Below are 16,174 nucleotides of genomic sequence, written 5' to 3'. Positions count from 1 at the left end.
TAAAACAGGGCTGCAGTCTCAGTCCCACCCTCTTCAACATCTATATCGATGAATTGGCCAAATCACTAGAACTATCTGACATCCCTGGTCTCACTCTGTCTGACACACAGGTTAAATGCCTACTGTTTGCAGATGATCTCATATTGCTGGCTCCATCACATGAAGCACTACAACAGCAACTGGATCACCTGCAAACCTTCTGTCAGACCTGGGCCCTGACAGTTAATCTGGACAAAACCAAAATTATGATATTCCAGAAACGACCCAGGGGTCAGGGAGACCAAACCAGGTTTTTCCTGGGCTCTCATGAGGTGGAGCACACACACGACTACACATACTTAGGACTACACATCACGTCCACGGGAAACTTTAACCTGGCTGTTGATGATCTCAGAGAGAAGGGAAGAAGGGCTTTCTATGCTATAAAGAAATCTTCAAACATTAATATGCCCATTAGAATCTGGCTCAAAATATTCAAATCTATAATTGAACCAATTATTCTGTATGGTAGTGAGGTATGGGGTCCTCTTGCAAATCAAGATTTTGAAAAATGGGACAAACACCCCATCAAATCCTGCATACAGAAAAAAGAGCCATCAAAGCAATGCCAAGAGGAGAACATGGAGAAGAGCCCCCTCAGCCAGCTAGTCCTGAGGCTCAGCTCCTCTAACAACACAAGACCTCAGCACAGCCCTCACACAATCTGGACCCACCAAATTATAGAGAAACAAAAAGGACATTACATTAACTATTGGACATCGACCACAAAAACGCAAAGCAAACTTCAGTGTTATTTGGCTCTAAATAGACAGTACACGGTGGCAGAATATCTGAGCACCGTGACTGATGAGAAACTGAGGAAGACTTTGACCATGTACAGACTCAGTGACCACAGCTTGGCCATAGAGACGGGCAGACACAGGCAGACCTGGCTGCCCAGAGAGGACAGGTTGTGTGAGCTCTGTCCACACAGACAAGTGGAGACAGAGACACACTTCCTGTTGCACTGCAGCAAGTATGAACACATCAGAGCCGACTTCCTCTCAAAAATAAAACATAAAGTCACTGACTTTGATTCTCTGCCTGATCAAACTAAAATGCAACACATCCTTGGAGAGAACAGAGTCAGCAGCTTAGCAGCAGCAACATACACTGAACAAAAATATAAACGCACCACTTTTGTTTTTGCTCCCATTTTTCATGAGCTGAACTCAAAGATCTAAAACATTTTCTATCCACACTAAAGACCATTTCCTCACAAATATTGTTCACAAATCTGTCTAAAATCTGTGTTAGTGAGCACTTCTCCTTTGCCGAGATAATCCATCCCACCTCACAGGTGTGGCATATCAAGATGCTGATTAGACAGCATGAATATTGCACAGGTGTGCCTTAGGCTGGCTACAATAAAAGGCCACTCTGAAATGTGCAGTTTTGCTTTATTGGGGGGGGGGGGGGGGGGTCCGAAAACCAGTCAGTATCTGGTGTGACCACCATTTGCCTCACGCAGTGCAACGCATCTCCTTCGCATAGAGTTGATCAGGTTGTTGATATGTCGCTGTCGTATACGCTGATCCAGAGCATCCCAAACATGCTCAATGGATGACATGTCCGGTGAGTATGCTGGCCATGCAAGAACTGGGATGTTTTCAGCTTCCAGGACTTGTGTACAGATCCTTGCAACATGGGGCCATGCATTATCATGCTGCAACATGAGGTGATGGTCGTGGATGAATGGCACAACAATGGGCCTCAGGATCTCGTCACGATATCTCTGTGCATTCAAAATGCCATCAATAAAATGCACCTGTGTTCGTTGTCCATAACATACGCCTGCCCATACCATAACCCCACCGCCACCATGGGCCACTTGATCCACAACGTTGACATCAGCAAACTGCTCACCCACACAACGCCACACACGCTGTCTGCCATCTGCCCTGAACAGTGAAAACCAGGATTCATCCGTGAAGAACACCTCTCCAACGTGCCAGACGCCATCGACTGTGAGCATTTGCCCAATCAAGTTGGTTACGACAACGAACTGCAGTCAGGTCGAGACCCCGATGAGGACGACGAGCATGCAGATGAGCTTCCCTGAGACGGTTTCTGACAGTTTGTGCAGAAATTCTTTGGTTATGCAAACCGAGTGTTACAGCAGCTGTCCGGGTGGCTGGTCTCAGACGATCTTGGAGGTGAACATGCTGGATGTGGAGGTCCTGGGCTGGTGTGGTTACACGTGGTCTGTGGTTGTGAGGCCGGTTGGATGTACTGCCAAACTGTCTGAAACGCCTTTGGAGACGGCTTATGGTAGAGAAATGAACATTCAATTCACAGGCAACAGCTCTGGTGGACATTCCTGCAATCAGCATGCCAATTGCACGCTCCCTCAAAACTTGCGACATCTGTGGCATTGTGCGGTGTGATAAAACTGCACATTTCAGAGTGGCCTTTTATTGTGGCCAGCCTAAGGCACACCTGTGCAATATTCATGTTGTCTAATCAGCATCTTGATATGCCACACCTGTGAGGTGGGATGGATTATTGCGGCAAAGGAGAAGTGCTCACTAACACAGATTTAGACAGATTTGTGAACAATATTTGTGAGGAAATGGTCTTTAGTGTGGATAGAAAATGTTTTAGATCTTTGAGTTCAGCTCATGAAAAATGGGAGCAAAAACAAAAGTGGTGCGTTTATATTTTTGTTCAGCGTATGTCAGGTTATGCCACAGCCTGAGGGACAACCATCACAACACCTGACACACCTGTCTATATTTACAGTCCTTGTAACTCACCATCTACATTTTTCTTTATTCATTTTTTTCCCTATATTATATATTGGTGTATTGTATTGTAGATTGGTGTATTTTGTATTATATAACATATATTTAATCTTTTTTTTTATAGTTTTCTGACTTACTTTTATTATTGTACTTTATTTGTAAATTTTTAATGTCTTTGGCAATATTGTTAATCTACAGTCATGCCAATAAAGATTATTGAATTGAATTGAGAGAGAGAGAGAGAGAGAGAGAGAGAGAGAGAGAGAGAGAGAGAGAGAGAGAGAGAGAGTGCCCGGTGTGTTATAGGGGGGTCCTCCGGCAGACAAGACAAGGCAAGGCAAGTTTATTTGTAGAGCACAATTCGTACACAAAGTAATTCAAAGTGCTTTACAGAACAAGAAAATGCATTAAAATCACAATACAAAATAAAAACATAAATAATCATTATAAAATGAACTTTAAAAGAGAAGAGTGCAGATAAGATCCTTTCAGTCATATGCACAGTGAAATAGAGCTGTTTTGAGCCTTGATTTGATCATTGTCAGAGTAGAGGCCTGTCTCACATCTTCAGAAAGACTGTTCCAGATTTTAGCTGCATAAAACTGGAATCCTGATTCCCCATGTTTAGTCCTGACTCTGGGCACCAGCAGGAGGCCGGTCCCTGAGGTCCTCAGAGTCCGAGATGGTTCATATGGCACTAACATGTCAGAGATGTACTTTGGTGCTAGGCCGTGGAGAGACTTGTACACAAGCAGAGCTGCTTTAAAGTCTATTCTCTGAGCCACAGGAAGCCAGTGTAGAGATCTGAGCACAGGACTAATGTGCTCGTACTTCCTGGTTCTGGTCAGGACCCGAGCAGCAGCATTCTGGATGTACTGCAGCTGTCTTACAGCCCGTTTGGAGAGGCCAGTGAGCAGGCCGTTACAGTAGTCTAACCTACTAGAGACAAATGCATGGATAAGTCTCTCCAAGTCAGGTTTAGACACTATACCTTTGATTTTGGCTATGTTTTTTAGATGGTAAAAAGCTGCTGATGTTATTGATTTGATGTGGCTGTTAAAGTTCAAGTCTGAGTCCATTATTACCCCGAGATTTCTAACCTGATTTGTAGGTTTTAGAGAGAGAGACTGGAGGCGACTGCTGACACTTTCTCTTTGTTTCTGTGGACCAAATACGATGACTTCAGTCTTATCTGAATTTAGCTGGAGAAAGTTGTTTTGCATCCACACACTGACCTGTTGGATGCAGTGACAGAGTGAATCCACTGGTCCATATTCACCTGCTGTCAGTGAGACATAGATCTGAGTATCGTCTGCATAATTGTGGTAGGACACATTATTACTTTGTATTAACTGGCCTAAAGGCAGCATGTAGAGATTGAACAGAAGGGGTCCCAGGATTGACCCTTGGGGCACCCCACAGGTCAAGGCCATGTGGTCTGAGACACAGTTACCAATTTCAACAAAGTACTTCCTGTCTTCTAGATTGGACTTCAACCAATTTAGGGCAGTGCCAGAGATGCCCACCCAGTCCTCTAGTCTCTGTGAAAGGATCTCATGATCGACAGTGTCAAAAGCAGCACTCAGATCTAGCAGGACTAAAACTGAGACTTTGCCTGCGTCAGTGTTCAGGCGGATGTCATTTGTCACCTTAATAAGAGCGGTCTCAGCGCTGTGATGGGGTCTAAAACCTGACTGGAAAACATCAAAGGAGTTGTTCTTTAGGAGAAAGTCAGTAAGCTGTTGGTAAACAACTTTCTCAAGGACTTTGCCTAAAAGCAGATTTGAAATGGGCCGTAGTTGTTCAGTACTGTGGCATCAAGACTGCTCTTCTTTAGGAGAGGCTTTATGACCGCAGTTTTCAAGGCCTTTGGGAATGTTCCAGATTGTAGTGACATGTTAACTATGTGAGCGAGTGGTGGTAACAAACTGCTCAGCACAGACTTTAGAAATCTAGTGGGTAACACATCGAGGCAGCATGTAGACGAACTCAGACTGGTGATGATCTCTTGGACAGTTTTGTCAGTTACAGGTGCAAAATGAGTCAGCTCTAAGTGTCTAGGTGGCTGCAGAGTTGTTACTGGTGTTGTGGAATTGATGGCATTTTTAATGGTCTGAACCTTGTCGCAAAAGAATACTGCAAACTCATTACACTTAGATGTGGAGATCAGTTCCAACGGCAGTTGAGCTGGAGGGTTTGTTAATCTGTTCACTGTTGAGAATAAGACACGAGAGTTGTTACTGCAGTTTCCAATAATTTCAGAAAAGTACCTCTCCCTTGTTCTACGTAAGATCCGGTTGAACACGCACAACTTTTCTTTATAAATTTCATAATGAACATGAAGCTTCGACTTGCGCCATTTCCGCTCAGCCCTCCGGCACTCCCTTTTCTGTGCCCTGACCGAGTTGTCATTCCTCCATGGCGCCTTCTGCTTATTTTTAACCATTTTAACCTTCACAGGGGCAATGGTGTCCAGAACATTCAAAACGATAACGAAAGATATGCCCATTCATAGTTTGACATTTCAATGGGTTGCTATAGCGCCCCCCTTTGGCCAATTGATGTAATATTGCTTCATTGGCATCCTCCCATGACCCTCTACCACTGTGCCAAATTTCACATGGATTGACCAAGTCAGTGAGGAGAAAAACATGGAACACACACACACACACACACACACACACACACACACACACACACACAGTTTTCATCATTATAGAGTAAGATAAAAGTTGAGTTTACAACCGTCAGTGTCTGAGATATTAATCTCACTCAGATTAAACAAATCAACCCTTTTGAACAGAACAAGACTGAAATATTCAGAACAGATGAACCAAAACCATCAAACAGTCCACAAACAAGAAAATCGCTGGTTCAGCTCGTAACCACTAAATGTTTTGTTTCTGAAGAGATTTTTTCAGTTTGAATGAAGCGTCACATTTTGCAGCTCATCATCACAGTGACTCCACAGACCAACACTCAAGTGTTGCATTTTGCATTTATTCTTTTTATTGGTGTTTTTTTGAGTATACAGGTTTGTTTTCTCTCGGCTGGAACAACCCTCTGATACCACTGGGCAACTGGTAATTGTTGCTCTAAAAATGATTTGTATAGTTTTATAATCAATCAAATATTGAAAGGCATCATTCAATCTGTGCAACATGTTAAAAGCTTTAAACCTGCAGTTTTATTTATTTATACAATCAATGAAATGCAGGAACTCTGGAAACAAACTCATGCAATGTGAGAGAGTACTAAAAACAATGATAGAATAATAAAATAACATAAATATAAATCTGTTCACTGGATGAGATGATTGTACTCCTCATTCCCAAAAACTAAATCCAATACTGTTCTTTTTACTGCATTACATCTACACCTATCAAACAGATTTTACTTACACAGCCCAATGACACGTACACACAGAGGCATCGATAACTATAATCCAGTGATATTATGATTACATGTGACATTCTAAGTGACACTTTAATTACTTTTGCCAGTGTTTATCCAGTGCACCTAATCTGACAGTCTACTTTTATTTTTTAAACTCAGGTTCCTACTGAACTTAATCATTTTTACAGTACCTTTGGTTCGACTCATGTTTATTGAATCTCATCATTTCCTGATTTGTAAATCACAATCAGTGAAATCAAATAATGTTTTCATGGTTCCACAACTGCTTCCGGTGACAACTTTAATTTATAGAAACTGATGATTGTGGAGTTTCATTTTTAAACTAACTGTTCATTAATGCAGTGACAGCTCAGTTTGACCAGCAGAGGGACACACTGCGCAGGAAGTTAGTATGTTTGCCTACAAAATAATAGTGTAGATAAAATATACATTGTGGTAGAAATCTTACCGAAGTCGACAGAGGACAGTAATGAACTACATCAATGTCTAAAAATGTTTCTGCATAAAGTGGCAGCACCATGAGCTCATTATTGTTGTCCAAAGAACGTCGAACACCGTATTGAAACTTTTATTTTGAAGCCGGAACTGATCAAGTATCTGACTGGAGCGATACTTGGAGCCGACATGCACACACGTGGATAATGGACGTCAGCAAAACAGGACTCTAACAACAGCTTGACACACAGGTGAATACACCTTTGTTTTCTCTCAACAACCGCAGAGTGACCATGAAGCCTCGTGTCGCTGCGACAATGTGGAGGACATGTTCTCTGTGTGGACTCTGACTATTGAAGTGAACGTCACGTCGAACTCCATTGGAAAAAATGCCGGTTTAAATTAACTTCCTCTTAATTAAAGGGATGTTGTCAACACAACTTTTAATCTTGAGGTTGTGCGTTTTATTAAAAGCCAGGTGTTCATTCGGCCTATAAATTATTGTCAGATAGAAACAAATATTCAAAACTGTCAACTTTAGTTACACTACTTGACGCCGCTTGCTGCGGGTAAACAACGTTAGCGAGACGTGAAAACAAGCTAACAAAACTTAACGTGTCTGAAAAAAATATGCGTCAACACTTGGTAAAAGCCATCCCGAATCCAAGCGTGCCTCTTATCGATGCCTTGACACATTTAAAATCAACCGCTGACCTGTATTTTTATATAATAATAAACACCGAAAACGTCAATGTGCAGTTTTTTGTATGGAGACTGGTTCACAGTCGGTTTACGTGGGACCTGCAGTTTTTGCGATTATCTCGTTAAATATCATTCGGGTAATTTCACCAACAGTAAAAGCCCCACATTATAAGATACATAATAATGATGATGATGATGATGATGATGATTCGCTAATAATAATCCAACACTGACCATTAGCACTACAAGCTAGGTAGCTGGCTTAGCAAGTAGCCCAGGTTGTGTGAGGGTGGCGGTCCCAGTGAGGTGCTAATTTAAGACTTTCTGTGCTAATAAAGTTGTTTGTCGGCGGTAGACCGAAAATACGAACCCATTAGAGGAAAGGCGAACTTCTTTGCATCAGTTCGGGGGACTTCATGTTGATGTTGGGCCTGTTTCTACTAACAAACACTTGACTTTTACTGATGAAGCGCAGGTAGATTGTTTCAAATTCAGTACAATCAAACAATCCAAAATGGCGCGTCGTCTTCTTCTCTCAGTGCTGCTCTGCGTCACTGCTGTCGATGCTGCCACCAATGGCGGGAAGCTTTATTGCAACAGATGATGAGTTGTGTTTCTCATGGTGGTTTGTTTACCTGCCCTCTGACCTTAAAGGGAGAGTTGGGATATTTTGCAGTGGGGTTGTACGGAGCACTCCCCCACAGACAGGATGTTGCACACTGCAGGTGTCAGTCAGGCTGGAGGCCGACATACAAAGCAACCTCCAGCTGTGGAGGGGTCGGCAACTAAATGGATTTTAGCTTTCATTAGTTTAAGTGTACGCTATATTTAGAGTATTTTCAGTGTTTCACCTTAATGTCAGACAGTGATTTTCTTACATGAAAATGAAGCCATTACATCGCTCTCTTCAAAGCCAGACTCCAATGAGAAAAACAGCGATTTAGCGTCCCTGAACACAGGAGCTGCTGGTGTACTGCTGCCTCCATCGGTTGACTAGTTTGTGTTATTGTGCGACGTTGGTTTTTAAAGAGGTTACTTCTGATTCTTCTAAGTCACACAATAACACAAACCAACTAAATGATAAAAGCAGCAGTAGACCAGCAGCCCCTGTGTTCAGAGAGCTAAAATTTATGTTTTTGTCAATGGAGTCTGGCTTTGGCTTTGGCAAGAGTTTAGCACAAACTTTCTGTGTCAGCTCATCTGGAGATTTGTGGTTTTTCACTGGACCGGAAGGAGATGGAAAATGTTCTACAAAATTCTACAATTTAAACTATATAAGTACAAGTATCTTGATTTTGCATAGAAGTACAGTACTTGCTGATAAACAGCTCCAGGGAGGTGTCGGCCTCTGTCACCACTTCCTGTCCCACACCTTCATCACTTCTAACACTTCCCTTGTTTTCCACAGCCGTCTGCATCTTCCAGAATCACCGGAGTGGAGATGAAGGGGAAAGAGAGGCAGCAGCAGCAGCAGCAGCAGCGAGAGCTCGTGGTCTCAAAGAAGAAGAAGAAGAGTATGGCAGCGAGCAGCAGTGACGATGAAGATTCTGATGTGGAGAGGAACTTCGCTCTGCTCACTGAAAGAGGAGGAGGAGCTGAGGAGGCGTACCATGGCGAAGAGGAAGAGGAGGAATTCAGTGATGATGATGAAGAAAAAGAAGAAAAAGAGGAAGACGAGGAGGGAGCAGATGTTGGTGAGGAAGAGTCTGATGGTGGTGAAGAGGAAGATGGAGACAGTGGAGCATCTGAGAAGGAGGATGATGACGATGATGATGATGATGATGATGATGAAGACCCAGATGATGCTGGTGGCAGCAGTGAGATCCAGACCAGAGACGACATTAAAAAAGGTGAAGAAGAAACAGGGAGAGCTGAGGCTGAGATCCGACGCCGTGTGGTTAACTGTAATCAATCAGGTGCTGTTTGAGGGTCGAGCTAAAAGTCACATGATGATAAAAAGCAGCGACTGGTCAACTTTCAGTACGTTAACATCCACAGTGAAGTGGAGCCACAGTCCCAGCTGGACGAGGACATCTAACTGGCCTCCTGTCCTTGTCCCAGTATACAAGCACGGGAGGGGAATCCATTTATTGAGCCAAGTATGTGCGACTCCTCTACGATAGGTGGAGATATGCCCCCTTTCAGCTTGTTAGTATTGGACCTTTTTCCTGTTGACCTATTACGTCACAGACCAAACAATGACATTGTGTACACAAGAGGCCAAAATGAGTTTCCTCTGTAGGGTGTCTGGGCTCAGCCTTAGAGATAGGGGGAGGAGCTCTGAGTAGAGACATCAGGTTTGATGTCTGCAGACTGTAGGATGACAGCGCCTACTGAGTCACAGGCTACAGCGTACGATGCAACAACTTCCCATACTGAGCGCACAAGGATGCTGCAGGGTTATTACTTCTCCAGCTGTGAAGCTCAACATAGAGGCTCACATTAATAACATTAAATAAATTATCATTATCATCAATAAGACTAACTGTCCAAAAATCTGATTAAAATGCAGCAGCATCAGTGGGAACAGCAGTCACACAGTGAGATGGTCATCCCAAAGTTCTGACGCTGTCAGAATTTAATCCCAGACTGTCTTTGATCACAGACCGTGACAGCGACCATCCTTGAACCTCTCTCACTGTGCGACATACGACCACCATTTTAGAGCCACGACCAAAGATATCGTTATGTTTCTTTACCATCGGTCATCTTTTGTCTGGGACAGTCCAAAATCGCAGTATGTGCTGGGCTTTAGGTGAATGACCTCAAACAACTTATCTGCTGCTTGACACAAGAGGAGCACTCACACTGTTCATTTTCCATGACTAATAGCGACCAAGCCGTCCCTTTAAGAAAGGTTACGTGTACATGTGACGTAGTGCGGTGGTCTGTGTTATGGAAAGTGAGACTCTGCTGGGTGAGTGCATGTAGTAATGTACCATAACCAGGCCGGCAAGCGCAGCAAACACAGTGAAGTTTATGCTTTTTGGAAACGGAAGTTTTATCGTGGGTCCTTCAAAGGTCAAAGTTTAGATGAAAATGTGAAGCCTGAATATAAACAGCTAAATCCTACACACTGGACCTTTAAGTGACGCACAGTAACATCGACTGATCCGTCTCGTCTCTGTTCTCTGACCCTCTCAGAACTCTCCAACATGTCGTTTGAGGACATCATGAAGCTGCAGAACAAAGTGGGAACCAAAGTTTACAACGAGGTGGCGTACGGCAGCGACAAGAGTCAAAGGACGGGCAAAAAGAAACGCCTCAACAAGAACAGGTGACGAAGCTCAGCCTGTGACCGCAGACAGCTGCTCCGCATCATGAAGTTGACTTCCTGTGGGTCTTCACAGTGTGTGTTTGTGTTTTCAGGCCGATGGAGATTTCAGCCAAGAAACCAGCTCCGTTCCTCCGTCAGGTCGTCTCCGTCAGGAAACCGGTGAGTGAAGGTAACCTGCAGATCACACTGAGTCTGTGTTCTTAGAAATACTGACATGATTCTGTTTCTCACTCAGACGCTGAGAGACCCTCGATTTGACGACCTGTCTGGAGAATACAAACCTGAGATTTTTGAGAAGACATATAAATTCATCAATGACATCAGACACAGAGAGAAAGAGGTGAGAGAGCTTCAGATCAAACTCATCTCTGCGTCAAACTAGGGGTCGACTGATACTGGCTTTTCAGGGCCGATACTGATTATTAGTAGCTGATGAGACTTGTAACAAATATTTGGAACCGATATGCATTTACAATAAAAATAAAAATCTCTCAGGCAAGATTTTAGATTTTGGAATATAACAAACATCATCACAAAATTTTGTTTCAATGTCTTTAGCAAATGTTTAATGAACTGAGACTTTCAACATCATAAATGAACATTTGAATTTTAATTAAAGATGAATGAATAAATAGCTCCCTGAGGTAAAGTAAAAATGAATAAAACTGGAGAATATTCACTCAACAGCCACTTTATTAGGTACACCTGCTCAACTGCTCCTTAACGCTAATCAGCCAGTCAGGTGTCAGCAGCTCATTAACATGTAGTCATGTAGACATGGTGAAGACGAGCTGCTGAAGTTCAAACGCAGCATCAGCATGATGAAGAAAGGTGATTGAAGTGACTTTGAACGTGGCATGGTTGTTGGTGCCAGACGGGCTGGTCTGAGTATTTACTGGGATTTTCAGCACAACCATCTCTAGGGTTTACAGAGGATGGTCCCAAAAAGAGCAAATATCCAGTGAGCCAAAATGCCTTGTTGATGCCAGAGGTCAGAGGAGAATGGCCAGACTGGTTCAAGATGATAGAAAGGCAACAGGAAGTCAAATAAGCACTGGTTCCAACCAAGGTGTGCAGAAGAGCATCTCTGAAGCAACAACACCTTGTCCAACCTTGAAGCAGATGGGCTACAGCAGCAGAAGACCACACCAGGTGCCACTCCTGTCAGCTAACAACAGGAAACTGAGGCTACAATTCACACGGGTTTTCTCACCAAAACTGGACAATAGAAGATTGGAAAAACCACATTCAGATGGAAGCATGGATCCATCCTGCCTTGTATCAACGCTTCAGGCTGCTGCTGCTGCTGCTGGTGGTGTAATGGTGTGGGGGAGATTTTCTTAGTACCAACTGAGCATGGTTTAAACACCACAGCCTACCTGAGTATTGTTGCTGAGCGTGTCCATCCCTTTATGACCACAGTGTACCCATCTTCTGATGGCTACTTCCAGCAGGATAACGCACCATGTCACAAAGCTCACATCATCTCAAACATGACAATGAGTTCACTGTACTCCAATGGCCTCCACAGTCACCAGATCTCAGTCCAATAGAGCACCTTTGGGATGTGCTGGAACGGGAGATTCTCATCATGGATCAACTGTGTGATGTCATCATGTCAATATGGACCAACATCTCTGAGGAATGTTTCCAGCACCTTGTTGAATCTGTGACACCAAGAATTAAAAAGGTACCAGCAAGGTGTCCCTAATAAAGTGGCTGGTGTGTATAAATCAGTCCCTGTTGCACTGCCTCCAATGTTTTTAAAAGATACAGCATTAGCTGTAGCTCCATAAATAACTCCATTAACACTTGGTCACAACAATAATAATAATAATAATCTGTCGACCCCTCGATCAAACCTGACGTTAGAATAAAGAACGTGTGAACTGCTGTCGAAGCTGTTTGACGTCAGGATGTTCGACTGAGAATAAACATGTTGTTTGTCTGCAGATCGTCCTGAAGCAGCTGAAGAAGACGAAGAAGAACAACCAGAGGAAGGAGAAACTGCAGTTCCTTCTGAAGAGGATGGTGAGTGTGAGACACTGAAAGTGTTTAAACCTCCTAAACTCACCTGTACACGCTAATGTCAATTATTTTTATGATAAGAAATCTTGAACAAATCAGTCTGAACTTTATAGAAACTGTTTGTGTCTCTATAAAGGTTTAATGTCAGTCTCTCTGTTCTCTCTTCATTATTTATTTGCTCGTTAATTTGATGGACACGATACTTCTTTTTAAAAGGCAGCAGATGTAATGTATACAGGGCACCACGCCAATTTACAGATGTCGTCTTCTTCACCGCTGAGCTACATCCATGAAAAGCAGTGACAGAGAACTGTTTTGCAGCTGTAAAGGTTTTTGTACGTCAACTTGTAGGAAAAAACAAATATACAGCTGCAGCCGGCGACTCTGGCGTTCAAGCCAGCACGGACCGTTAAAGCTGAAAGCTGCTAATGATGAAAGACCTTTAACAGTTTCTGACACCAGCATCAAAGTTAACCAACAGGTTTTATGATGATCGGACAGACTACATCTGCTTGAACACTTCCTGCTCGGTGTTTCACAATAAAAGCTCTGAGCACAGGGTGGCAAATGGAGGGCGTCAGTTTTAAATGTGTGAACTGTGACGTCTGTCTGCAGGAGAACCAGGAGCGAGCCAGGCAGAGCCGAGAGCAGCAGCGAGACAGAGAGCTGCAGTTCAAGAGGCAGCAGAGAGAACGAGCCAATCAGGGGGCCCGACCGTTCTTCCTCAAAAACTGTAAGAACGAGTTCAAACTGAACGTTTTTATTTACTCACCTGGTGTCTTTATTTTCAGCTCCAGTGACTGTACAGAAAGATGGTTGACACGTCTCCACTTCCTCCCACTGTACTTCCTCCCACTGTACTTCCTCCCCTTGTACTTTCTCCCTGTGTACTTTCTCCCTGTGTACTTTCTCCCTGTGTACTTTCTCCCTGTGTACTTTCTGCCTGTGTACTTCCTCGCTGTGTACTTTCTGCCTGTGTACTTTCTGCCTGTGTACGTCCTGTCAGGATTTTTAAAATTGTTAAAAAATATTAGATTTATGAAAAAATGTCAGCAGTGACTCCTCAAGTATTGATATTATAAATGTGGAAATCAATAAACACTTTGAAATGATAGTTTTAACCTTTAACATAATCAATACCTCCAGCTGAAGAGGACAAAAAACCTGCCACATTTTACGAATGATATAATTTGATAAAGATGCTGAATCTTGTTCTTTTTCCAGCCGAGAAGAAGAAGCTGCTGCTGGCTGAAAAATACCAGGAGCTGAAGAAGAGCGGCAAACTGGAGAACTTCCTGAGCAAGAAGAGGAAGAGGAACGCCGGGAAGGACCGCAGGAAGCTGCCGCGACAGCTGCAGAACAAGAACGCTCAGTGACACAAAGAAAAAACACGTGAAGAAGAAGTCGCTCAGCAGCTGGAGGGAGATAAAGAGAGACTAATGACTCGTCCCAGCCTGCTGGAGGAGGATCCTGGAGAATGTCTTTGATGTGTTCAATGATGCTCGGATATCTGAACATTCAAAAGCATCGGAAGTTCATTGTCGACCTTGAGAAGGGACACTTTTCTTTTTCAGGGACTTTCACCTCGTCTCTCAGTTTCCATAATGTCGGATTCAGACTGTGACATTTTGTCTGTTCTGATGGTCTCTGTGTCACATTAGATGATTGTGGAGTCATAAATCTTGCCTTGACTTGACCGACAGACGTGACAGACCACATGATGGTCCACACCAGTCATGACTGGTCATCTTTCACGACGTGTGTATGATGTCATCAGATTATTCGTGTCTATTTTCATTATTATTACTATGATTTTAGTCCCTGTGTCTGGTCATGTGCCAGCTGAACTGTAATAAAAAGTGTCACGTTGTGCTAACATGAAAACTTAGCAGGACATCCTCCAGAACAAGTTCCTGCAAATGTTTCACAATAAAAGCCTTTTTAGAAAATGAAGGGATTCTCTCAACTGAAAATGACGAGGAGCTTTTAATTTGAAACAGAAAGTGTTGAGTTTGATATGACGATGTGATGCATGACATAAGATTAAAACTGAAAACAGATTAATAACTAACGTCCTGTTTCTAATGTAGTGTGTTTGAGATGCAGCTGGTAGCCTCTGCAGCTGTGCTGAGTAAAGGCCCAGACACTATCTGTGAGTTTGATTCCTTTATATCCTCCATCATGAAGAAAGAACATTCTTTGCTAGCTTGATGCTAATGGCAGTACTCAGCGGGTTGATAAAGTGCCTCTGCTGTTTCCTCTTTACTCTGTGTGCTAACGTCCCTACAGGAAATATCTAAAAGGCTGGGCTGTTGTTGTCCTACAGTTTCCAAAGTCATTTGCCTTCAGTTTATTTTTTAACAAATGTTTAAATAACGTTAACTCAGCATTTTCTAAAATGTCTCTGTGGAGCTCTGGTACCTGTTGCACTGTCTGCGTCTGTGACGACTTAACAACCAGTCTGAGCTACATTTGTGTCTTCAGCGACTGTGTGTTGAACATGTCACCAGAACAAAAAGGGATTGTTTGTGTTGCCATGGTTACCGTTGACATGAGAAATAAAGCCACAAGAGTTTAAATCAGAATTTTCAGCAGAGAATGACACGTAGACTGACAGGTGCATCACTCAGCGTCAGTACGATATCCCTGTCTTTCTCCGTCTGACTTCAGTCTCAACCTACGTTAGAAAATAAACTGTGAAATATGTATTTAGTCATGAGGGCTGAGAATGTGTCACTGATTTACTGTACTGCCTTTATAACATATACTCCTGCTCTAGACAGCACATGCAGTTTTTATTTTTCCTGAGTATATCAAGCTAATTCTGCTAATTAAACAAATTGTAAGTCTTAGCAACTGAGTTGAATTGCAAGGCAGAGTAATATTTGGGTGGAACAAACCTTTAAACCGTCCTTCCTGCAGGAGTGTTTGGGCCCTGCAGGGACAGACAGTGCAGAGTGGGTGAATGACCAGCAGGGGGAGCTACAGGACAGAACACTCAAACTGCTTCACACACCTTACAGTGAGAGTGTGTGTCACATTTTGTTCACTGTCCACTGTGAAGAATGATTTTTATATTTTCTGTTGCCCTCCAGATGTCTGCAGAGGATTATTGTACCTTGTGTATTGTCACACAGTCGAATGTGACCAGGAGTGAACGACCATCATGTGTTCACGCAGACACACACCAGCACCGTCATCGAGCCGTCATGTCAGACACCTCTCAGTCAGGGAATTACAATTTAAAAACAAGTCACATCAACATTGTTTCTCCTCTTGAGATGAAAAATAAAAGTCCAAATGGGTAATTAAACGTAAATTTGTAGCTGTGATTGTTTTTCTCCAGCTGATCGAACTGAGCTGAGCGAACAGTGTCAGTGTGTTTAAATCAGCTGTGACTCCAAACACCATCTGGATTTTAAGACATTACAAACTGCCAGCTGTGAAGGAAGGACCCAGATCCTTCACTGCAGTTTCAGTAGTCAACCACTCTGCTGAAATACTCCAGTACAAGGAAAAGTCCTGCCTTCAA

The 16,174-nt window shown here is 43.1% G+C and overlaps 1 protein-coding gene across 1 annotated transcript; it reads left to right on the top strand.

Annotated features, from left to right (window-relative positions):
* Positions 1-6,785: 6,785 nt before the first annotated feature.
* rrp36 (ribosomal RNA processing 36) lies at positions 6,786-15,930 on the top strand. Its single transcript, XM_049572191.1, has 8 exons — positions 6,786-6,886; positions 8,746-9,187; positions 10,482-10,614; positions 10,707-10,773; positions 10,850-10,954; positions 12,568-12,645; positions 13,258-13,375; positions 13,867-15,930. Exons 2-8 carry the CDS (start codon positions 8,779-8,781, stop codon positions 14,016-14,018), a joined length of 1,062 nt encoding a protein of 353 aa, XP_049428148.1. The 5' UTR covers positions 6,786-6,886; positions 8,746-8,778; the 3' UTR covers positions 14,019-15,930.
* The last annotated feature ends 244 nt before the right edge of the window (positions 15,931-16,174 follow it).

Source organism: Epinephelus fuscoguttatus, linkage group LG3 (genome assembly GCF_011397635.1).
Source record: "Epinephelus fuscoguttatus linkage group LG3, E.fuscoguttatus.final_Chr_v1".
Classification (NCBI taxonomy): Eukaryota; Metazoa; Chordata; class Actinopteri; order Perciformes; family Serranidae; genus Epinephelus; species Epinephelus fuscoguttatus.
This window is presented reverse-complemented; position numbering and strand designations above follow the sequence as displayed.